General features: G+C 43.3%; 1 protein-coding gene and 1 long non-coding RNA gene across 2 annotated transcripts in view; one reads left to right on the top strand and one right to left on the bottom strand.

The window, feature by feature from the left end:
• LOC309560041 overlaps positions 1 to 25,589 on the bottom strand; it is a 156,877-nt gene that overhangs the window by 112,213 nt on the left and 19,075 nt on the right. The window lies entirely within an intron of this gene.
• Positions 1 to 25,589, top strand: part of LOC309560037 (complement factor B-like) — a 117,220-nt gene that overhangs the window by 73,626 nt on the left and 18,005 nt on the right. The window contains exons 11-14 of the mRNA XM_082263540.1: positions 5,117 to 5,223; positions 7,141 to 7,255; positions 9,196 to 9,358; positions 17,958 to 18,037. Of these exons, the coding sequence (XP_082119666.1) occupies positions 5,117 to 5,223; positions 7,141 to 7,255; positions 9,196 to 9,358; positions 17,958 to 18,037 (465 nt within the window). The remainder of the gene's footprint in view (positions 1 to 5,116; positions 5,224 to 7,140; positions 7,256 to 9,195; positions 9,359 to 17,957; positions 18,038 to 25,589) is intronic.

The raw sequence follows: 25,589 nt of genomic DNA, 5'->3' as shown, positions 1-25,589 counted from the left end.
TATAAAAGGGAAATGTAAATGCTATGAAGAATCTTAAAATCAAAAACTCTCAAAACATGCATTACACTCTAATCAATGATTATCAGGAAAAAACAGCCATAATCCTAAAATTTAATAGGGACCTTAAAGACTTTAAATCTAATCAGGTTTATTGCTGGCAGGCGGATCCATCCTTATATGGAGCCATCTTTTCTGCCCCCAGTGCCCCTGGGGACTGCGGAGGAAGTATCCGGTGCTTCCCTGGGTGAAGTAACACATATGGATGAGCCTAGGACACCAAATGTGGTGAATAGGGCTCAAGTTCGACCACATACCCCCTTTGAGGTACCACAATGGACAGGTCCCCCAAGGAAGGGACACCAGAGGGAACGTGGTAGGCCCCGTGGTAATCATAGGGGGGCCATGAGAGGTTATCCTCAACCAAATTATGTTAACACTCAGAATTACTATCAGCCATTGATGGGACGGGATGGTAATAGTGATGACACCCCACGCAATCAAACTTTTTTAGGGAGAGGCAGGGGCAGGGGGAGGGGGAGACATTGGACCCAACCCTGGGGCAACAGCGAGACCATCGTGGAAACTCAAATCTAAATTTAAATCACAACGAGGAGTCAGAGCGGGAAGGCGAATCCAACGCCAGAAAAAGAAGGAGGGAACGGTAGGACAGGGTATCTATAACATCAGTTCAGTTACCCTGACGGACAAAGAACTCCATGTGTTGGATCAGGGTCTGAAATGTGCCCCAAGACGCACTCTGAATAAATTCAGTACGTATATTGACACTCATAAATACATACGTAAATTAAACATTAAAAAATACCTCATCAACAACCCTATCACCTCTGTGAGTAACACTAACCCTAATATGGCTGTGAATAGTGGTTTAAGAAATAAATCTGTATGGAACCCCCCAGTTAGAAATAACCAGGCGGTGGAGGTATTTAAGAATTTAGTACTGAAAGACCTTCAAAAAGTTCCTATTGACCACTCAGTGAAGAAAAGAAGTAGGCATATACAGGAAGGCTTAGACTCCCTTGAACAGAGGAAGGATATTATCATCCGACCTGCTGACAAGGGTGGGGGAGTTGTGATAATGGACCCAGAACTCTATCACCAACAGCTACAAGATATGTTGGCAGATAAAACAACGTATGAATTACTATCTAAGGATCCAACTAGTGACTTTGAGATGGATCTTAGGGTTTTGGTAGATCAGGGTTATAAGAACCATGTATTAACAAAAAAGGAGAAGCAATACCTGGTCCCGAGTGCGTGTAGAATACCTATAGTGTACACACTACCCAAGGTCCATAAGGACCCCAAGTGTCCTCCCCCACGCCCAATAGTCTACAGGATTGGGTCCGTGTGTGCTAGACTGGGTCAGTATCTGGACACCTTCCTCCAACCCAGTGTTGTGACTACTAGGGCATACCTGAAGGACACCAAGGACTTACTCATGTCTTTGGATGATGTGGTTTTGGGGGACGACTCGTCCGCCTTTCTTGTGACGGCGGACGTGTCGTCCCTCTACACCATCATCCAACATGAGGATGCTCTACTAGCCCTCAACTGGGCCCTTTGTAAAAGGGATGACCTACCATATAACCAGAAATTGTTTATCCGGAATGCCCTAGACTTTTGTCTGGGGCATAACTATTTCTGGTATCATTAATCCTTCTACAGCCAGAAGAAAGGTGTGGCAATGGGAGCAAAGTTTGCTCCCAGCCTCGCCAACCTTTTTATGTTTTTATGGCAGAATGGGAGGATAAACACGTGTTCTGTAGGGAGAGACCTGCACTACTTTTTTATCGCAGGTTCATTGATGACCTCATATTTATATGGAACGATACGGAACAATCTTTACTGGAGTTTATGAGTCATCTAAATACAAACATGAACAACATCAAATTGGACTTCAATTGGAGCCAAACGGAAATTCACTTTTTGGACGTGAATATCAGGAAGGGTTTAAGTAAGCTAACTACCACTGTTTTTTTCAAGTCCACAGCTTGGAATAGTTACCTGTCCATACAAAGTGGACACCACCCGAATTGGTTACGCAACATTCCGCGAGGCCAGTTCATGCGGGTGAGGCGTAACTGTACGTTCGATGGAGACTTTATTGCCCAAACAAATATCCTGAAGGAGAGATTCGTCCAAAAAGGCTATAACGAACAGGTCCTTGATAAGGAGATTGAGAGTATCCTAGAGATCCCTAGATCCATGTGTTTGCAGAATGTGAACAGACCGAAGAATGGGTCTGAGGACAAACAGTGGAGCTTCTTATCTGACTATTCTGAGGACTATAAAAAAGTGGAGGCCATTTTTAAATCTCATTGGCACATATTACAGATGGACGCAACATTAGGCCCTGCTTTACCAGAGGTTCCATCTTTCATCTACAGAAAGGCCCCTAGTTTTGGTGATAGGGTGGTAAAGAAGGTGTTGAGTCCCCCTGATACATCTTTCTTTCCAGGCCGACGAGGGTTCCACAAGTGTGGTAGATGTAGGTCGTGTTCGTTTACTCCTCTTAACCAAAGAAGACGTAATTCCTTCTATGTTCCAGCCATAGATAGGGAATTTAAGATTAAACACCTAATCACGTGTGACACCACACACGTGGTGTATGCACTGATGTGTCCCTGCAAAATTATCTACATTGGTCGTACAAAGCGCACCTTGACCGTAAGAGTTGGTGAACATATCACTAACATCATTAAGGGCAAACAAGAACATAGCGTCCCGGCCCACTTCCGCTCACACCATCAACGCGACCTTAGTTGCTTGCAATTTTGGGGCATTGAGCGTGTCACACCTCCATGGAGAGGTGCGAATTGGGTTAGGGAGTTATCTAGGTGTGAAACCAAGTGGATATTTCAGACACAGTCTTTGAGTCCCACAGGATTGAATATAGAATTGGACTTAAATTGTTTCATTAGTGATCATTAATTTTATATAGTTTTTCCAATTCTATTTTTATGTATCTTATTTTTTTATTCATGTACACATCATCTTTTGTATGAAGTTATAGGGTGTGTGAACTGTGGTTATTCCCGAGTTCCTCCTTGTTTTATAAGTTTTTATATGTTTTATTATTATGTATTTTCCATTTTAGGATTATGGCTGTTTTTTCCTGATAATCATTGATTAGAGTGTAATGCATGTTTTGAGAGTTTTTGATTTTAAGATTCTTCATAGCATTTACATTTCCCTTTTATATATTGGGTATACAGAGTGGTGCAGTCCGATGACGTTTGCACTGTCTGTATTATTGGAATACCACCCCATTGGTAGGTTGCGCTGTTTTGCTCGTTTTTTAGCACTTTTTAGTGTGGGTTAGTTTAACCAATTGGCCCTTTTGTAATCGGCCCCTAGGACTTATTCATATACCGGAATACAGTGTATTGGTGCTCCACATCCGGGTTCGGGGGAGTATTTTGGTTCCGGGTTTACAGGGCAATATAGCCTAGAAAACGGAAGTATTAATGAAGGTTGCCTAGACAACCCAATCCGTTTGGATTAGAGCATCTCGCACGCAACCAATGGGCGTTGACGTACACCCCGATCCCGCCCATTTGGGCGGAAGGTCGGAGGTATTTAAGGTTACCGCCAAGCTGCCGCGGTCACGCCCCCGGTGAAGAAGTCAGAAGTACGAAACGCATCGGGGCGTGACCAGGCGGCGTAACCATACCTACAGTTTAGGAGCTCGGGACACCCGGACGGCGCGAGGTTCACGGCGTGGAGCCTGGACACGGACTCCCGAAGGGTACCCTCCTCCTATTTTATGATATGACATGCGGATGTTTTCTTGAAGAACATGTGAGTTGCATACCTATCTTTTATATGCAATAAAGCTTTTAAAAACGGTATCACACTAGTGGGATTTTGCTTCTCTCCCCCTATGCTGCCAAGCCTTAATGGTTTTAGTTGGTGTGGAATCCGGTCTGTGTGCGCGGATCAAAGACTAATCCTTCAGGCTTTCATTGCTCAGGCACGAGAGTGTTCTGGGCCACAGCATCTGGTGAGTGGGCATTTCTCCTCCCCCCTTGGAGCACGGTGGTCGTGGTGACCCTTTGAAAGCTACACCTGTTTATCAAACCATCCCAGGATATATGTTGAAGAATCATGGACTGATTGATATTAATACTATTTTCCTGATGCTTCTGTGACATCTGTGCAGTACTGGACTCTGTGTAGTCATACTAGTTGTGTATTTACATACATACATATATGGCACTAACTTCTGGTTAAGTTTTGCGCTACTGGTTTATTTAGAGAGTATTTTGAATACCTTCTACTTTTTCTATTGCTATGTATATACAACGTGTTCTTGAGAAAAACAGTTTGCTGTTAAATGTGCGCTCTCACTCCATAAATGGTGAATTGGTTGATTTTGAAACACCATGTGATGTCCTCCAATATATACACTAGCAGCTCACCTTCACGTATTGGCCTATGTGTTAAATAGGTCAAAAGCACCTTTTCCCTTTTAAATGGGATCAATAACTGCATAATATTGATGGGATATTGTCATAGATTAAGAGAACACATTGCTTTTTATGTTTTAATTTGGAACACATTCACTGTTTTTTTTCTATATAATTTTATCCAAGGGGGTGCCACAATTATTGCTAATATGCAATCATATGTTTAACGTTTACTAAGGTAGCGCTGTATTTTATCTCTTTATTTTTTGCTTTGAGGTGTGGGAACTCAATGTCACTGCTGGTTACCACCCATTCATTGATTATTTTCATTAGATTAAGGCTGTCCATACATTATACAATTTTCCTTTAGATTTACCAAAACCATATAATATGAGGTTAAACCTAAACACTTTCGGTTTGTATGCAATCAGGCAGGCCCTTTCACTACATACATAGTTGAAGGTAAATCTAAAGTAAATGGAATAAGAAAATTAGAGTATGGCCAGCTTAAGAGTGGTTGCTCAGTTTTTATTCACATATTTTAATGAAAAATCACTGCCAGAAAGGTAGATAATAGTATTATTGAGTGCAGTTTAGTGCTGAGATTTTTTTCTTGTTGCTTTTTGTGCCGCTGTCAGGACACAGTGCTAATATGATGTTTCTTAATTTTCCAACTATCCTTTCAGATGAAACAAGCGCATTTGAGATGTGTGGGCTCTCCAAGGATCACTCAGAAGAAGATATAAAAGATAATAATGAAAAATTTCCATGGATTGCCAAACTTACAGTCACTGTAAGTAGGGAACACAAATTTCTTGCCCAGACCAGCAATGTGGGGTAACCATGTAAAACACTTTTGCACACATACATGTTTAAGGCCATTGAAGAATTGTACATGTGTAAATGTGAATACTTTAGGCACATACTTTTATGAAGGATTTTCTGCTAGCCCTGTCAGGGAGAACCTGCTTTCCATGCAGAAAATAAGCATATGCCGCTGTGAATGAAGCCTAAGGCATTTTCTTTTTTGCCTTAAAACACAAAGGGAGGGGTGGAGCCATGAGTAAATGGACTCAGGTTCCTATTTAAAGCTGAACTCCATGTTTGATCTTTATTCAGGGGCTGACTGGCAACTTTTGGCCCAGGGGGCAAGTACAACCTAAAGGCCCATGGTGCAGCAACTCGGCCTCACTCCCGGTCTCCCTCTTCCCTGCCTCCTCTCAACCCCATCCCTGGCTCAAGCTCTGCTCCTGGTACTCTCTGCTCTCCTGGCAGGTCGGGCTGAATAGCGCCTGCTGTACCAACTTCAGATTCTTGAACTGACTGGCAGGGGGGTGGCCGAGGGCTGCAGGGGGGAAATGGAGCGGCTCAGTTGGGGCTGGCCAGGGGAAAACCTCTGGTTGGGCAATGAGCCGGCCTCTGCTCTGACATGCAGTGCATCATCAATTTCGGGAGGTGCGACCTGTGTCCTGTACCTATCCCGCACTCCGGTGCAAGGGTTTTGTCTACTCAGGCAATTGTGCATTTTGCTGCCCCCCCACCATGTAATGGCATACACTTTATTTGCGCTGTGAGGGGGGAAAGGCTATGCGTTCCCTGCTTCCCATTACTGGCTACAGGCAGTTGGCAGGTGAGGCTGACCCCCCACCCCTTCAACCTCTGCGGCAATGCTGGCAGCACTCATACATTTATTTCCAAAAGACAACATCTGGATTTGACACTGAGCACGCGCACTCAACTCCTTTGGTTGACCATGGCGAGGCCTGTTCTGAGTGGAACCTGTCCTGTTAAACCGCTGTATGGTCTTGGTCACCGTGCTGCAGCTCATTTTTAGGGTTTTGGCAATCTTCTTATAGCCCAGGCCATCTTTATGTAGAGCAACAATTCTTTTTTTCAGATCCTCAGAGTTCTTTGCCATGAGGTGCCATGTTGAACTTCCAGTGAACAGTATGAGAGAGTGAGAGCGATAACACCAAATGTAACACACCTGTTCCCCATTCACACCTGAGACCTTGTAACGAGTCACATGACACCGGGGAGGGAAAATGGCTAATTGGGCCCAATTTAGACATTTTCACTTAGGGGTGTGCTCACTTTTGTTGCCAGCTGTTTAGACATTAATGGCTGTGTGTTGAGGTATTTTGAGGGGACAGCACATTTACACTGTTATACAAGCTGTACACTCACTATTTTACACTGTAGCAAAGTGTAATTTCTTCACTGTTGTCACATGAAAAGATATAATAAAATATTTACAAAAATGTGAGAGGTGTACTCACTTTTGTGAGATACTGTATATCTCATAGCTGATGAACTGCTGGGGAAGCGGACAATTAATGCAGTAGTTGGTGCTACTACTGTAATCACCACTATGTTCTGTATCCTATGCTGTGTGGCTGCCCCACTGCACACTGACTAGTCTACTGGGGAATGTTTGTTTTATTGTTCTCAATGTGTTCAACTAAAAAGCCCTGCAAGTTTAATACTACTTTGAATTGCATTGGATAAAGCTTGTGTGGCCATCTTCCCACGCCAAAAACAATCGTGCCTATTTGTTTGTCACTGAAAATTCATATGTAGAGCAATGTAGACGCATAGTTGGACGAACCCTGATAATCTGATAATTAAAAAAAAAAAAGTAACCAGGTGACAGAGAGCATTAAGCAGGCATTATAGGAGGTCGCTCACTCTGACCATTTTATCCTTACAGAGGCCGGGAGGAGTGGAGAACTGTAAAGGATCCATTGTTACCAAAAACTTCATCCTGACTGCTGCTCACTGCTTCCACCTAGATGATCAGGCACACTTTGTCACTGTGGAACTAGGTAAGTGATGCTGTAGAAGCTGCCATGGTGGTAACTTTATGTACAGAATAAATAAAGGATAACTTGAGTTAAAGTGTTACTAAACCCACAACAGTAAAATCAGTCTGTATATGCAGTAAAGTATGCTTGTTATACTCACTGTGGGTCCCAAGAGGTTATTTGTGCGTATTGTGCAAAAAGGCTGTCTGATGCTGTCTTCTCTGAACCTCCCCTTCTTCCACAGTCCCCAATCCATCTCCTCACAGTACAGAGCCTTGGGGGCACTATGCACACGCTCAGTTTGGCATGTATTGCTAAAGAGTATTTTATTTTCTTGGTAGGATGCATGTGATCAGCACAGGGCCAATCAGGACTCCCCAGACAGGGGGTCAGGGGGTCATGCAGCCTCATAGGACAGTCAGGGAAGAATGAAAACTCCTCCTACAAGCAATAACCAGAAACTAATAGAAGTCACAAGACTGCTATATACAGTACTGCTGATAAGAAAAGGTATTTAGCAGTTTACATTTACTAAAATAATTGCATTTCCATGTTCTGTGCGCTGTGGGAGACCAGATATAGTGAATACAGGGCCCTGGGTTTAGTAACACTTTAACAACATTTTTGGAAGCTCCATTTATCAAAAAGGCATCATTTTCAATAACATGTGGGGCCTATAACAGGAAATGAAGATTTGCCACACATTTACAGTCTGAATGTACAATCTTCTATAAATTGGCCAAAAAATACACTGTATGGCCAAAGGTTTGTGAAGACCTGACCATCATACATATTCTATTCCAGAATGTGTTAGTGAGGATTTGTGTTTATTTATCTAAAATAGCATTTGTCAGGTGAGGTATTGATTTTAAAGGAGAGGATCTGTCTCACTATTGGCATTGCAATGCATCCCAATAGTGTTCAGTAGGTTTGAGGTCAGGGCTCTGTGCAGACCACTCAAGGTTCTCTACACCAAACTCATCAAACCATGTCTTTATGGACCTAGATTTTTGCACAGGGACACAGTCATGCTGGAACAGAAAAGGGCTTTCTTCAGTTCAGAAGAAGTAATAAATGCCATCAGTGGTCAGTAGAGGTAATAAATGCCCCTTCATCAGTATTCAGTGTAAGTAATAAATGTCCTGACATCAATGGTCAGTGGAAGTAATAAATGCCCCAGTGTCAGTTGTCAGTAGAAGAAATACATGTTCTTATGTCAGTGGTCAGTAGGAGTAATAAATTCCCCAGCATCAGTGGGAGAAATAAGTACTTCAGCTTTAGTAAGGGTAATAAATGCTCCAAAATCAATAGTCAGTGTGTGGAGTGGAGCATCCTCATTGGTGGTTAGTCGAAGGAAGCCCCATATTGGTGGACAGTAGTCAGACAATTTTTGCCCATCATTGTTGGTCAGTGGGAGGAATGTTGCCTCATCATTGGAGGTTGGCCAGAGGAATGAAGCCCATTAATTGGTGGCCAGTGAGAGAATGTAGTCGCATCATTTGTTGTCAGTTGCCAGAGTAATGTAGCCCAATCGTTATTGGTCAGTGAAAGGAAGGTAGCCCTATCATTGGTGGTTAGTGGTCATACTTTTCTGCTTAGAGTTCTGAAAGAAACCATTTATTTCTGCACTTTTAAATGTTATTGTGTTTATGATGTACTTGACTTTAAACAAACAAGTCAGAACTGTAATGAAGGGAACTGCCATTGCTGACTTTTTGAAGTTACAAGCTCCAAGGCTACAATACTCAGTAAAACACAAGCAAAGAGAGCAACTATCTGTGTATCAGGTGTTTCAGCTTCACTGGCTGCATGGATGTTCAATAAGCAGTGAAGGTAGGTAAAAGATGTTGGCCTTCAGAACCTGTACATTCACAAACAAGTCAGCAGTAGTAGCTTCTAAATTTCCATCCTGAAGGTGTTAATTCCGCTGAAAGAACTCAAATTCTTTTTGGATGTCTCAGGTCCATCCGACAGAGCAAAAGTTACACGGAAAGTCAAAAACATCTACCGCCATCCAAAATATGACCCCAACAGCAAGAAAGATAAGAAAATTGAAAAATCCTTTGAATATGATTTGGCTCTTGTCGAATTGAGCCAAAAGGTTGAGTTTTCTTCAACAGTCAGGTATTATTTTCTATTTGTAGAGAGTTTGATTTTTGCATGAAAGTAAACCCTAACAATGAACTTCTCTTGTTTGTTGCCTTTTGGTCCTTCTAAAATATACCATTGAAAGTGTTTTGTTATATCTGTTGTTCAAAAAACAGCCTGTTGTATTTTATAGAAATCCTGTAAGCTGTGCACAAGGAGGGGCAATAAAGATGTGGAGGGGCTTTGAAGATATGGAGGGGTTATGGAGATGGGGGGGGGGGGTTATAGAGATGAGGAATAAGAGTAGCTGAGGAGCGGTATGAAGATGCGGAGGATGAAGGATTTGAGGAAGGGTTATAAAAACTAGGATGGGTTCTGGAGAGGTCTGTGTTCTTTGTGATCCATTTAAAAATTAAATAGGCAGGGCTGACACCATAGGCTTGATAAACTATAGGTGTACATCATTAAAAAAGCTCAGATTGTGATGTATTGAATTATGCAAATATGTCACAGCGGCCATATTTTTTAAGGAGTCCTGCATCACCTACTGCTTGACACACTAATATGGTTATTCTATGTAAATAAAATATATACAGTCTTTTCAATTATATGGCACACAAATTGCAAGATTTATACAAAATGTCGCACAGAGTGAAATTTCTGATGAACATCACATTCCACAGAAACATGCAATGAGATTCATTGTTTATTTGTTACACTCATATTTGTATAAATGTCGCAACCTGCGCTATTTTAATGATGCACCATGAATAGTATATCAGGCCCACTGTGTTTTCAGCTCAAATGGGAAGGGAGGAGCATAATATATTTCTGGCACTTCAACAGTTCATTTTCCTTAATTACAATGTGTTTAAGGGCCTAAAACATGGGAAACATGACTTAATTCCAGATACAGTGGGTATGGAAAGTATTCAGACCCCCTTAAATTTTTCACTCTTTGTTATATTGCAGCCATTTGCTAAAATCATTTAAGTTCATTCTTCTTCCTCATGAATGTACACATAGCACCCCATACTGACAGAAAAACACAGAATTGTTGACATTGTTGCAGATTTATTAAAAAAGAAAAACTGAAATATCACATGGTCCTAAGTATTCAGACCCTTTGCTCAGTATTTAGTAGAAGCCCCCTTTTGATCTAATACAGCCAGGAGTCTTTTTGGGAAAGATGCAACAAGTCTTTCACACCTGGATTTGGGGATCCTCTGCCATTCCTCCTTGCAGATCCTCTCCAGTTCTGTCAGGTTGGATGGTAAACGTTGGTGGACAGCCATTTTTAGGTCTCTCCAGAGATGCTCAATTGGGTTTAAGTCAGGGCTCTGGCTGGGCCATTCAAGAACAGTCACGGAGTTGTTGTGAAGCCACTCCTTCGTTATTTTAGCTGTGTGCTTAGGGTCATTGTCTTGTTGGAAGGTAAACCTTCGGCCCAGTCTGAGGTCCAGAGCACTCTGGAGAAGGTTTTTGTCCAGGATATCCCTGTACTTGGCCGCATTCATCTTTCCCTCGATTGCAACCAGTCGTCCTGTCCCTGCAGCTGAAAAACACCCCCACAGCATGATGCTGCCACCACCATGCTTCACTGTTGGGACTGTATTGGACAGGTGATGAGCAGTGCCTGGTTTTCTCCACACATACCGCTTAGAATTAAGGCCAAAAAGTTCTATTTTGGTCTCATCAGACCAGAGAATCTTATTTCTCACCATCTTGGAGTCCTTCAGGTGTTTTTTAGCAAACTCCATGCAGGCTTTCATGTGTCTTACACTGAGGAGAGGCTTCCGTCGGGCCACTCTGCCATAAAGCCCCGACTGGTGGAGGGCTGCAGTGATGGTTGACTTTCTACAACTTTCTCCCATCTCCTGACTGCATCTCTGGAGCTCAGCCACAGTGATCTTTGGGTTCTTCTTTACCTCTCTCACCAAGGCTCTTCTCCCCCGATAGCTCAGTTTGGCCGGAAGGCCAGCTCTAGGAAGGGTTCTGGTCATCCCAAACGTCTTCCATTTGAGGATTATGGAGGCCACTGTGCTCTTAGGAACCTTAAGTGCAGCAGAAATCTTTTTGTAACCTTGGCCAGATCTGTGCCTTGCCACAATTCTGTCTCTGAGCTCTTCAGACAGTTCCTTTGACCTCATGATTCTCATTTGCTCTGACATGCATTGTGATCTGGAAGGTCTTATATAGACAGGTGTGTGGCTTTCCTAATCAAGTCCAATCAGTATATTCAAACACAGCTGGACTCAAATGAAGGTGTAGAACCATCTCAAGGACGATCAGAAGAAATGGAAAGCACCTGAGTTAAATATATGAGTGTCACAGCAAAGGGTCTGAATACTTAGGACCATGTGATATTTCAGTTTTTCTTTTTTAATAAATCTGCAACAATGTCAACAATTCTGTGTTTTTCTGTCAGTATGGGGTGCTATGTGTACATTCATGAGGAAGAAGAATGAACTTAAATGATTTTAGCAAATGGCTGCAATATAACAAAGAGTGAAAAATTTAAGGGGGTCTGAATACTTTCCGTACCCACTGTATATACTAAATACTTTTTTAAAATTTGCCTTAGTGTGTGCTTTAACCCTTTTCGCTGATGATTTCATTTTGCAAGTTAAAATGTACATTTTGGACTTGAAGATTAGTTAGAACTCCTAAACATTATTTAAGTAGAGACCCTGGAGCTTAAAATAGAGGTAGTTCTGAATTTTTTAGAAGTAGCACAATATTTGATCAAACCCATAATTTCAGTAAAAAAATGCATTCAATTTAATTTATTGCATACAAACACAATATTTTACCCAATTTGTGATAAGATATAAAAGGTGAGGTTCCAGCAAGTAAATAGGTACCAAATATGTCAAGCCTAAATATTGCGCACGCCTGTGAAATGGTGACAAACTCCGGTGCCAAAAAATGCCTATAAGCAACTCTTTAAAACCCTTACAAGTGTAGAGAGTGAAAAAATTGTTAACTTTGTATGTACATGCACCTGACCCAAGCGCAGGGGCAATGGGGGAGGGCTTACAAATGTTGTTTTCAATTTTTTTTCTTTTTTTTTTTTTAACTAATACCTTTAATTTTTTTTATTTTGTCACCTAACCATGTTGCCCTCATACAGTGTGCTGACAAGCCCCCTATGTGATAGCACAATCATAATAGGTCCCATTTAAGGAGACTTTAGGTGTTTATTAGACCCCTAATTTCATCTTTGCACCCTATCGAAGCTGATCAGTCTTGCTCAATTAGCTTCTTCCCCAGCCAAAGCAGCTGAGGAATGACAGCTCTAAAACATGAAATCACAAAAAGTTCATCGCTTCCGGGTTCATCATGTGCAGAGGCGATCAGTAAATCTATAGCAGATACAAGTCAGTTTATAGAACTGTGCTTCCACAGGTATAGGACTTATGTTTGTGGCAACGAAAAGGTTTTTCTTTGTTTTTACTACACTTGAAGCTGAACTCCAGGCATACAATCTTTTATTTAAATATATTACTCAATAAAAAACAAAAGAATATAAATCCACGCTGTGTCCACCAAATATTTTTACAAACACAAATAATACCTTTTAAATTAAGTAGTAGTGACATCATCACTGTTCTGTACATAGCCTGTGCAGCAAGCAGAGCAGTGGGAGGGACCCACAGCCCCACCCACTACAGGCTTCCTGCAGAAAACTACAGGAGGGGGCGGAGACAAGATCAGTCACCCTGCACAAGGGGAGAGAGCAGCAGTGAGCGGTCTTTATTGCAGGAAGCTCCTGCACAGAGGTATAATTTCTGGATTACTGGACAGATCTGGAAAAATATACAAAGCACAGCTGCAAGAAAGAATACACAAGCCACTCGTATATGGACAATAATTGTTAATCTTACAATTCAACTTTATTTAGGCCAGAAATATCTAGGTGGTGGTCTAGGAATGCATGTAGCTTGTTAAGTGCTATTTTTCTGTACACTATGCCCTTCGGCCTTTGTTTTAGAATACATTATATTCCCTATCTGGCGGGTATTTTTACAGTTGTAAATAAAAAGACAGAGTGATTGAACTGAGCTGCTGAGAATTCCCTCTAGTGTCTAACATACAAATCTTTATATCTGATACAATAACAAAAATATGGGAAAGGAAGTGTGAAAATGCTTGTCATACTATAATGCATAAAAAAACTGTTAATACCATGTGCCTTGGAGAAAATTTACACCAATGTGTTAACAATACACTTTCTGCCACCATAAAAAAAACAAAAAGTTTTACATACAAACAAGACTAACTAAAATACACTCTCTGGTAGCGCAATAATACACTTAAATATCTTATAGGTGCTCCTAACACACCAATATAAAGTACCAGGGCTTTTTTTCAGCGGGAACGCGGGGAACGCAGTTCCGGCACCTCCTGCACTGGCTGTATGTAATGGCAAGGGGTTCAAAGTCTATTAATGCTAGCTGCTGGGGGGATCTATTGTTGCTGGAGGAGATCTACTTTTGCAGGGTGGGGAGGGGCGTCTACTGTTGCTCAGGAGGTCTATTGTTGTTGTTGGGGGGGAGGGTCTACTGTAGCTGGGGGTCAGTTGTTGTTGGGAGGTGTCTAGTGATGCTGGCTGCAGGGAAATCTGTTGTTGATGCTGGGGGTCTATTGTTGCTAGGGGAGGGGGTATTTTGTTGTGAGTGATACATTGTTGCTAGCGGAGAGTCTATTGTTGCTGGCTGCTGAGGAGTCTATTGGTACTGGCTGCAGGGAGAGCTGTTATTGCAGCTAGAGATCTTTTGTTGCTGTTGAGGGGGTATTTCCTTCCGGGTGGTTCATTGTTGCTGAGGGGATCTATTGTTGCTGGCGCATGTGATCTAGTTTACTGTTTTTCTTGTTATTATTAACAAATTCCATACAAATTACTTAGTACCACACTTGTTACATGGTTCTGTATTAAAAGGAGCAGTACTTGGGAGGTGGGTAGGGGGCGTAACCAAAGAATTGTGCAGGAGGTGGGTAGGGGGCGGAGACTAGGGGTGACTCGGGGAGTTCCTGCACCTATTGTCTGAGAAAAAAAGCCCTGTAAAGTACCAATGTCTGCGATATTGAAATGTCCATACATTTTTCTATATATTCATCAGTGATATCGTCATAAATTCATAAGTTATTCAGTTCAGCAATCAGCAATCAATATTCCTCCTTCAAATACACCACAATGGTTGTACAAATCTTTGAATCCTCCACCACTGTGTGAGAAGTGTTCACCACTCCCCATAAGACACAACACTCACCAGAGGTTATTGTCTCTTATTTTACTGATTGGCAAATAAAGAATTCAAAGTATCTCCTTCATGCTTACTGTTACTTTAAGTCAATCCCATCAGTTTTCTGTATTCTTCCATATAATATTAGGACTCCGAAGAAAAAGTGGCCCACATAGCGTAATCCCATTTAAAATTATTTTATTAAAATAGATGCTAAATGCACTCAGAAAATTTTTTTCTTTAAAAAGCCCATCAAAAAATATCACCATCAGATATTTCCCCACACTCCCCAAACCGAGTCCTCCACGCCTGATGTCACTTCCAGCCAAATGTCTGACGTCACATCCGGGTGCCATAAAGTCCTGCTGACGTGTTTTGTCACTTCTCACTTCCTCTGAGGGTGATTTTTAGTTACTCTTGTTTGTATTTACACCAGGGCTCGACAAACCCCAGGCGCCAGGTTGCATTGGCGACTAGAATTAGCGACCTGGCGCCTGGGGTGCACTGCAGGAGGTGTCTTGTCCCTTTTGCACCCCCCACCCCCTCCCTGAGTGTATGGACTACCGCGCCATCCGATAATTGAGGCCGCGGCTTTTCGGCCTTCTTCAGTGGGAGAACGGGGAACTGGCGCCCTCTTGTGGTGGCCGGGAGTTTGACAAGCAGTCACTAATGGCTGTTTCCCCTGCCTGTCCTCAATGCCTGCCAATCTCCTTCCCAAGAGGAGAGGAGAAGGAAGTTTTTGCAGGCTTCATCTCCCTGTCCACTTAACTTTGCTTAAAGGTAAGTGGACAGGGAGTGTGGTTATTATTATTATTATTATTTATTTATTTTTTAAATTATTAAAAAATAATAATAATTATTATTCTTTTTTTTCAATTAATTTAAAAAAAAATAATAATAATAAAATGAGATCTATCTATCGATCGATCGATCGATAATATATATAATATATATATATATATATATATATATATATTTTTTTTTTTCCCTCATAGCCATGCCACAGCTACACAGCCGAAGGCACCTTTCACACGGGCTGTCTGATCAGGTCCGCCTGTCAGTTTTTCAGGCAGAACTGATCGGACCCTTCAGTCTCCTCTATGGAGCGGTAATCTGCCACCATCTGATCCTGTCAGCCAAAAACAGATGGATGGTGGTTCTATTTTCTATCCATCCCGTGGATCGGATCAGATGGCATTGGATGGAAACAGACAGACAGTCTGTTTCCATCTGATTGCCCTATAGAGGAGAGTGGGGGTTCTAGTCGTCTTTATGTGTAAATTTAGTATGTTATTTTTTTGGAAATAAAGCCAAAAAAAAAAAAATAGCTCCTAACTTTTTAAGCTGGCTTCTAGATTTCAGGCAAATTTGTCAAGCCCTGATTTACACTAAAATTCATGACTGAGTGTCACATTGGAAGGTATTTTAACCACTTGCTGACTGCCAAAGGTATATATACGTTGCAGTTTGCAAGTAGTTTACCCGGTTTATGATTGAAGCTATCAGTCATAACCCTGGTATTTTTTTTTTAAGCTGGCGGCTGGCTTTCCCTCGAAAGTGGTCAGAATGGCTAATTGCCCACTGGGTCGGTTTCAGAATTGGCGGGATAAGACAACCCTGTAAAATGAACCGTATATGTATATAGGACTTTAAAGGTAGCCACCATTAATCCCATAAGGAAGAAGTCAGTGCTCAAAAGTGATATAAAAATACAAAAAGTATTAATAACAACATAATAAAAGTGTTTAAATTCAACACATCAATAGTGTATACAAAAAATGCTGTAAGACATATTCCTAGACCATAAGAACCAGTTACATGCCCATAGCGTGCCAGGATCTGGTGTATGTGAACTGAAAACACAGAAACAGCGACAACCTCCCGTGTTTGGGCCAAACTGGTCTCTTATGTGTGGATACCAATGGATCACTACGTGTTTCGCTTTGCAGCTTCCTCAGGAGATCCTTTTGGTGCCAGACTCAGGGGGAGGTTTGTCTCTGATGACCCCTATGGCGTTGGAGAACCGGAGCGGCGTCATGACACAAACAAAACATTTTTTTTTTTTTTTAAAGCAAAAGATCAACATTTTTTTATTGATCATTTGCTTTTAAAGGTAAAGGAGAGATTTGGGATCTTTTTGATCCCAGATCTCTTTATAAAGAGGACCTGTCATCCTTATTTCTATTACAAGGGATGTTTACATTCCTTGTAATAGGAATAAAAGTGATACAAATAAATAAATTGAAGGGACAGTGTAAAAAATGTAAATCACCTCTCATTCCTCCGTGCTCGTGCACAGAAGCGAATGCATATGTAGGTCGCACATTCATATATAAATGATGTTTGCACTACACATGTGAGATATCACCATGAATGTTAGAGCGAGAGCATAATTCTAGCGCTAGACCTCCTCTGTAACTCTAAACAGGTAACCTTTAAAATCTTTTAAAGCTTCGCCTATGGAGTTTTGAAAGTACCGTAGCTTGTTGTCATTCGACAAGTGTGCGCAATTTTAAAGTGTGACATGTTAGGTATCCACTGTATTTACTCAGTGTAACATATTTTACAAAAAAAATTGGGTATATATTGTGTTCTTTTTATTATTATTATTTAAAGCGGAGTTCTGGCCTATTTTGCAACTTTAGTGATTCCTGGAGCGCTCGCTATGCTGAGCAACAATTGGGCATTTTCAATTTTTTTCGGGGGTCCCTTACCTTATTTTCAGGGCATTTTTTATTGTACTTCCTCCTTCTCCCCCCTCTGTGGCCGCAGCCACCGACATCACTTCCGCCTTTGCATTGCATCCTGGGAGCTGTTTGTCATCACTCCCAGGAGGCTGGAATCAGGAAGAACTCAAAGAACACTCCATGGAATCAGGAAGAAGGACACAGCAGATTACACTGCGGCTTCAGATGCCAGATGCCCACAGTCAAGATGGCCGCGCTCAAACAGCGTTTTTTAAAAGTCAGATTTTGACTAAAATCCAATACTGTACACCTTGTAAGTATGAGAATAGAGGTTCTGTAAAGGGCGATGGATTAGTATTATAGGGGTATTTTTAGTTAAAAATAGGTATTTGAGGCCAGAACTCCGCTTTAAAGTGTATATTTTCCCAAAAAATTGTGTTTGAAAAAACACATCGCAAATACAGTGTGGCATAAAACATTGCAACAATCACCATTTTATTTCCTAGGGTCTCTGCTAAAAAAATATATAAAATGTTTGGTAGTTATAATTAATTTTCTCGCAAAAAATACTGATTTAAACTTGTAAACAAAAAGTGCCAGAAATGGCTTGGTCTTCAAGTGGAATTTACTTGAAAATGGATGGAAATATGCACCTTTTAATATAAGCAATGAAAGCATCTCAAAATGATTTTCTTTTTACAGGCCTATTTGTCTTCCATGTACAAGTGGAACATCTTGGGCATTAAAACAACGGGACAAGGCTGTGTCTTGCAAGGATCATGGTAAGTGTGCAAAAAATATACCGTGAAAGTAGGCCACACCCCTAATAATTACACACAAAAATAGAAAAAAGAAGAAAAGAAGATGGGGTTTTGAAGGTGTTGTGTTGTACATTATGATCATCCCCTTCAAGGCCTTCAAAACCCCATCTTTTTTTCTTCTTTTTTCTATTTTTGATGGTAAGTGTGCAATTATTCCAGGGAGTGTAACAAAGTGTAAAGTGAAAAAATAACAAACGTGTAGTGCAACCCCCAAAAGAGCCGTAGATTGAGATAGGTCTTCTGATACTGGCCTCAACCTTCTCAAAACCCCTAACCTCTCCGACATACCCAGCTGAGTACACGAGCACTGGGTCTCACAAAGAACAGACAGCAAACCTTGTACTCAGCAAAAAGTCTATTTGGAAAGAATAGACATTAGAACAATCAACTAAAGCAAACTTTGTATATTGATGCCTATTAATGGTTAAACAACGTAACAGGACAGCAATAAGAGAAAAGGGCATTAAATGACAGAGATGACAGTGCACTTAGCATTCAGAGCAGTTACCAATACCATGTAGCCTAAAATTGAACCAGCCTCACAGGTCAGCTTAAATAGTAATACTCTCACCCCGAGTGTAACAATAAACAGTAGTAAAAATTCAGGTATGTCTAAACCCCTGGTGCTACACTGCTCAATGGTACAAGGGTGGCCTTACTAGGCCTAAAGTGGAAGGTCACCATTTGGAGACAAGTGAACTAAAGTGGGTAACAGGAGGTAGTATGTGAGTAGATTTAGTAAAACAGGGAAAGTCCTTAAAGTAGAGGTCAGGCGTTGCAGACATTGCTTGAACGCACAGCACACCATGCTCCTGGTGCTGCAAGGCCTGTGGTTCCTCCTGCTGCTGCTCCTGTTGCCGCTCCTGCTCCTGTAGCTGGAATCGCTGTTACCAGAGGGATGACTGGCTCAGCCCCCCTCCCGCAGTGCTATGGGGGTGAACTGAGTCAGTGTCGTGGCTTCCTAAACAAAGTGGGCATTTATTTTGAGATGGTTCCTCAGGTTTTTCACTCTGACAGGTCCAAGGTGGGCTTCCTAATCTCGTTGCTCTCAGACTAGGCCTTGGCCTGGGCGAATCCCTTATGGGAGAACGATAATCCTGTGATACTCAATTACCCGAGTTTTGTTGCCTCCTTCTTTAGGGTATTTGATGTGCCTGCTCGCTCTGCCTTTGGTGCTAAGTTGCTCCTGTCCATTCAACAGGGTATACAAACCGTTGCCGAGTATGCCATCAGATTTCGTACCCTGGCAGCAGAGGTGGGGTGGAATAATGAGACTCTGGTGGCTGTCTTCTCTCATGGTCTCTCCAATGCATTGAAGAACGAGATTGCAGCCAAGGATCTCCCTGATGAGCTTGAGGCTCTCATTTCTTTCCTGATTTTGATTGATACCAGGCTCAGGGAGAGACCATCATTTAAGGAGCACCTGCGGAGGCCTCCTACCAGATTGACTCCTACGTTTTCTTCCCCACCCATTCCTCCCTCACCTCCCATGCCTCCTGGGGATGGTGCGTCTGGCTGTGAACCCATACAGCTGGGGTTCACTCGACTTTCCGAGGTTGAGCGGGCCTTTGGGAGGAGGGAGGGCCGGTGCCTGTATTGCGGCCTTGGTGGGCATATCCTGAAATCTTGTCCTACCCGTCCGGGAAACGCTTGCACCTAAGGTCCTGTTGGGGGCAGATCTTAGGTGGAATTTCCTCGTTTCCGATATCCCATAAAGATAAACCGCTAATCACAGTTGTCCTCTCCTGGGCAGCAGGTTCGGTGGTTACTCAGGCATTGGTAGACACCGGTGCTGGCGATTACTTTATTGACAGTATGTTTGCTGCTGCAAATTCCATACCCTTGCAGCCCCGTGTTCCTCCTCTAGTCATCGAGGCGATTGATGGCAGACCCCTGCAACCGACACAGCTTACCCACGAGACTGTTTTGGTTGACATAGTGATAGCGGCTGTTCACAGGGAGTCAAACTGTTTCCAGGTTATATCGCCACCACACTACTCAGTTTTTTTGGGGTACCCTTGGCTTCAGAAACACAATCGGACCTTTGATTGGCAGTCGGGCGAGATCCTCTGTTGGTCTCCACAGTGTGGCGCTGTTTGTATCCATGTGCCTGTTAAGGTACTTTGTACCTTCTCGGATTCAGTGTTGCCTACTGAATATCATGAGTATCAAGATGTATTTGACAAGGTGTGCACTGGTACTCTTCCCCCTCATCGTCCATACGAGTGTGCCATAGACGTGCAACCTGGTGCCATTCCCCCTCGTGGCAGGGATTATCCTCTCTCAAGAATAAGGAGTGGCAGGTGCACATTCGCAAGTCCACTTCTCCAGTGGGTGCCATTTTTTTTCTTCCTAAAGAAGAGGGGGGCGGAAGCTGAGACCTTGCATTGATTATAGGGGCCTCAATTGCATCACAATTAAGAATGCAATCCCGATTCTGTTGATTACTAAATTGTTCGTACAGATGGTCTTGCGGTTCTCCCGGCAGTCGGTTCGCAGGTAACTTTGCTCGTTCGCTGTCCGCCGATCACGCAAACATATGGTGATGTTCGCAGGCCCAAATATTCTTTTACATTGTGAAGAACTTTGACCCATGACACAGCCATCAGGTGGAACAGGACAGCCAATTGAGATATTTCAGCACATGGACATATCCCCTACCTTATAAATAGACCTGATCTGGCTGCCATTTTACATTCTGCTTTTTGTCAGTGTAGAGAGAGGTTTGCTGTGTGCAGCAGGGACAGATTGTCAGTGACACAGATCGCTCTGTTACAGGTCCACAAAAGTCCTTTTAAGGACTGGTATTTGGTATAGGTGTACTATCTATATTCTGTCTTTTGTCAGTGTAAGGAGAGGTTGCTGTGTGGAGCAGGGACAGACTGTCAGTGCTGGTTCACACTGCGATGCGGGAACACTGCAAATATATCTGTGTGTTCCCGCATCACTTTCGCAGCACAGGCAGTTCACACTTCCATATGCGATACGCTGGGGGTGTCAATTCACAATTAACGACACCCCCAGCTCAGATCGCATATTGCAGAGCGATCTGACAGTTCGCATAGAATCGGATCGCACTGGTGTGAACCACAATGCGATCCGATTCTGCTGCGGACCAAAAAAAGGGTCCTGTGCGTGTTCACTGCGATTGCAGTGTGAATTCAGCCATACAAACTGTATGGCTGAATTTGCACCGCACAGACATCGCATGTAATTTTAGGAGCAGTGCGCTCCGAATTACATGCGATCTCTGTGATCGCATCAGTGTGAACCGGCACTAAGTGCCAGTTCACACTGATACGAATCACTGATGCGAACACAGAGATCACATGTAATTTGGAGCGCACTGCTCCTAAAATTACATGCAATGTCTGTGCAATGCAAAGTTGTTGAATTCGCACCACAATCGCAGTGAACACGCACACAATCCTTTTTTTTTGGTACGCAGCAGAATCGGATCGCATGGTGGTTTACACCAGTGCGATCCGATTCTGTACGAACTGTCAGATCGCACTCCGATATGCGATCTGAGCTGGGGTGTTGTTAACTTTGAATTGACACCCCCAGCGTATCGCATATGGCAGTGTGAACTGCCTGTGTTGCGGATGCGATGCGGGAACACGCAGATATATTCGCAGTGTTCCCGCATCGCATCAGTGTGAACCGGCACTGAAACGACTGGTATAGGTGTACTATTGTTTGGTGTGCAGTATATAGGGGTGTAATACACGTATAATATACTTTCTAATATAGAAAGCATATTATAGTGTATTTGGGTACTGCGTTTCACTGCGTTAACTCTGCTACACACAGTGACAAAAGTTACTAGAAAATATTTTTCATAACTGGTATGATAAACTAGTGGCCCCCCAAAAAGACAGATTGAAGTGGGGTGTTATATACCTTCTTCCACATATACTGCGCTTCTCTAGAGACTTTTGTCACAGGGTAATTTAAAAAATGACAGGCAGAGGAAGAGGCAGGCCCTTCCGCAGGGGTGGTAGTTGTAAGGCAGCAGCACCAGGCCGGAGCCAAAGTGGGAAGTTGCAGAAGGTGCGTTTGATTACGTCAAAGGATGCACCAGACTTGGTTGAGTGGCTCACTCAGCCTTCCTCTTCTGCACCCTCCTCATCCTCTCTATCTGCACCCTCTTCACTCTCTGCTGTGTGTACCCCCAAAGACACCACCACCAACACCACCACCACCATCTACCCTCCGCTTGAGTCACAGGAATTATTTTCCGATCCATCACAAGACATTTACGATGCACAGCCATTCTTGGCACCGGATCAGGAAGAGGAGGTAGCAACAGCCGCCACTCAGCAGTCTGACGACAGTAACCAGATCAGACCAAGGAGGATGGTCCCCGCTATTGTTGCCTACTCCGAGATCTCAAATGTTAGTGGTCCGGAAGGTGACGTCGATGATGCAGAGGCAAAATTTCTGCAGTACCCAAATACACTATAATGAAAGTATATTGTTATATAACACCCCCACTTCAATCTGTCATTTTGGGGGACCACTGGTCTATCACACCAGTTATAATACTTTTTTCTAATTGTGTTTGTCACTCTTTGTAGTTGTAGTATGCTGCACAATACAAATCCATTATAATATTCTTTCTATATTCATCCAGCATTGCGACTTCCTCATCTTCCTGCTCCTGCTCCTTGACGGCTTGATCAATGACACGATGCAATGCGTGCTCCAGAAAGAAGGCGTAAGGTACGATGTCACTGATGGTGCCTTGGCCGCAGAAGTCTGCATGCGTCGTGCATGAGCAGCTATTGGCACGGGGAAAAAAACCCAAGCTCCCCAGAACCTGTCCTGCCGCAGAGTTCGTACAGATAGTCGTTAACTGCACGTTTCTGCTGGAGCACCCTATCAAGCATATACAAGGTTGAGTTCCATCGCATTGGGCAGTCACAAATAAGACGTATGAAGGCGGCAGGTTGTGTCCCCGCTGAATGTCAGCAAGGCGAGCCATGGCTGTGTAAGATCTTCTGAAATGGGCCGAGATTTTCCTGGCCTGTCGCAAGACGTCCTGGACCCCAGGGTATTTGACAACGAATCACCGCACGACCAAGTTCAGGATGTGTAATTTTGCCCTGTTTCAGCGTGCTCAGCAGATTGGCACACCACTTTACCAACTGTCAAATTGAGTGGTGTTAGCCACTGATCTGCCTGTGAACGCAAAGCTGAAAGGAGTGCAGGACCAGTGTGACTCTTGGCTTCCAGGCACAACTGACGCAGCACAGCATGGCAACGTCTCACCTGGCATGTCGAATAGGTTCTGGGGATCTTGAGCGGCGCAGCGGAAAAGACGGTAGCAGCGAAAAAGGAGGAGTCAGCCAAGGAGGAGAGGGAGGATGGAGTTGGAGGAGGAGAAGAGGCAGGCCTGCATGCAATCCATAGCAGTAAAACCAAATCTACACGGGTGCAACGGGTTACATGCTTGACGGCCGTCAGAAGGTTCACCCAGTGGGCAGTAAAAGTTATATACCTTCCCTGTCTGTGTTTGCTAGACCACGTGTCTGTGGTCAGATGTATCTTGGCACCGACACTGTGTGACAGAGATACATTCACTTGCCGCTGAACATGGCCATATAGCTCTGGGATGCTCTGCAAGAAATATTTCCTTCCTGGGACCTTCCATAGTGGTGTTCCAATGGCCACAAATTTTCGAAAGGCCTCCGAGTCAACCAGTTTATATGGCAGTAGTTGGCGGGCTATCAGTTCCGACAAGCCAGCGGTCAACCGTTAACAGGGTTATCTGGCGTCATCATTTTTTACCCTCGAACATTTGGGCCACGGAAGCCTGCCTTTTTCTTGAAAAACGTGAGGACGGCATGATGGAAGGTGGAGTGGAGGACAATTGTGAGGAGAGAGGAGAAGGAGAAGAGGCTGGACGGGGAGAGCCTGGAGTGTAGCTTTGTGGGTTCTGACGGCGTTGCTCCCACTGGGCTCGGTGGTGGGAGTCCAGGTGCCTTCTTATGCCCCTTTCACACAGGCGGACCGTTCAGATCCGCCTGTCCGGTTTTTTGGCGTATCTGAATGGTCCCCCCATGCATGTCTATGGGGCATCGGATGTCAGCGGAGACATATCCGCTGACATCCGATCCGATCCGTAAAATCTGAACAGATGGAAACCCTATTTTCCATCCGTCCAGAGGATCGTCCCAAGGTGAGTGTTGGGCTTACCGCGACTTATGCGTTGACTGCAAAGGCTCCAGCATCCGGGAACGCAAAGACCGACAGGTGTCCGACTACATCGGGTTAACGATGTGGATGCTCTGAGAAGTGATGAACGCCTGTACTACTGGGTGGGCAGGCTTTACCTCTTGCCAGAGCTTGCAGAATTTGCAATGGAACTGTTGGCTTGCCCCTCGTCCAGTGTCCTGTCTGAAAGGATGTTCAGCGCAGCAGGGGGGATCAGTGTTGACTACCTCACATTTCTAAAAATGAATGCGGCATGGATCTCGGAGGAATTCCAACACGTGACCAGTAGACCATGTTTGATTCAAATTCCTCATGACAGGCCACAAATATCCGCCACCACCCACAACAATTCATGGTCTCTGTCTTAGGTAAATACAGTGGCATAATAGGCCTTTTATGTCCGTTGAATGCCTTATTGCTACAGTCTGTCCCAGCTCCACACAGTAACCTCTCCCTACACTGACAAAAGACTTTTGTGGACCTATTAGCTAGCGACTTGTGTCACTATACAGTCTGTCCCTGCTCCACACAGAAACCTCCAGCCACAGAATACAAAGTTCTTTGCTGTCAGGTGGACACCTGTTGGCTAATTTTTGGGGCCTGTACTGGCCTACACTTACTTCTGTATCCTGTAAATGCCTAATGTACCTCAAGCCACTGAATACCAAGTTCTTTGCTGTCAGGTGAACACCTGTGGGCTAATTTTTGGGGCCTGTACTGGCCGACACTTACTTCTGTATCTTGTAAATGCCTAATGTACCTCCAGACTCAGAATACCAAGTTCTTTGCTGTCAGGTTAATGCCTGTGGGCTAATTTTTGGGGCTTGTACTGGCCGACACTTACTTCTTTATCCTGTGAATGCCTAATTTTTCAGACTAGAATTGAAAAGGGTCTGTAAACGTTCCGCTAAATTGTGGAACGGAAGCGGACCCATTTTACAGATGTGTGAATGGACCCTACTGTATATGTATTTGATGCGTATTTACCGGCTGCTGTCAGTTCTGGCTGATTTAGAAAAAAAAATTTAAAAAAATAAAAATTTTTGGGCTGAAAATTTTTTTTTATGGCAACGTTTCTAATAGCAATACTTCTGGTATGTCAGTGTCCATGTTGTGAGACTATGTGTGCACAGCTTGTAAGTATTTTGTGGCTGCAAATAGGACCTTAAGATTTTTAATGTTCGCCTGCCATTAAAGTGAATAAAGTCCGCCACGAACTTGGGGTTCGCGAACATTTGAGAAAGTTTGCGGATGGCATTCGCGAACCGCCCCGTCCGATGTTCGTCCATCACTA

The sequence above is a fragment of the Pelophylax lessonae genome (genome assembly GCF_965119305.1).
Source record: "Pelophylax lessonae genome assembly, chromosome: 7".
In the NCBI taxonomy this organism is placed as follows: domain Eukaryota; kingdom Metazoa; phylum Chordata; class Amphibia; order Anura; family Ranidae; genus Pelophylax; species Pelophylax lessonae.
The sequence above is the reverse complement of the archived record's forward strand: the minus strand, read 5'-3'. Positions and strand labels throughout refer to the sequence as shown.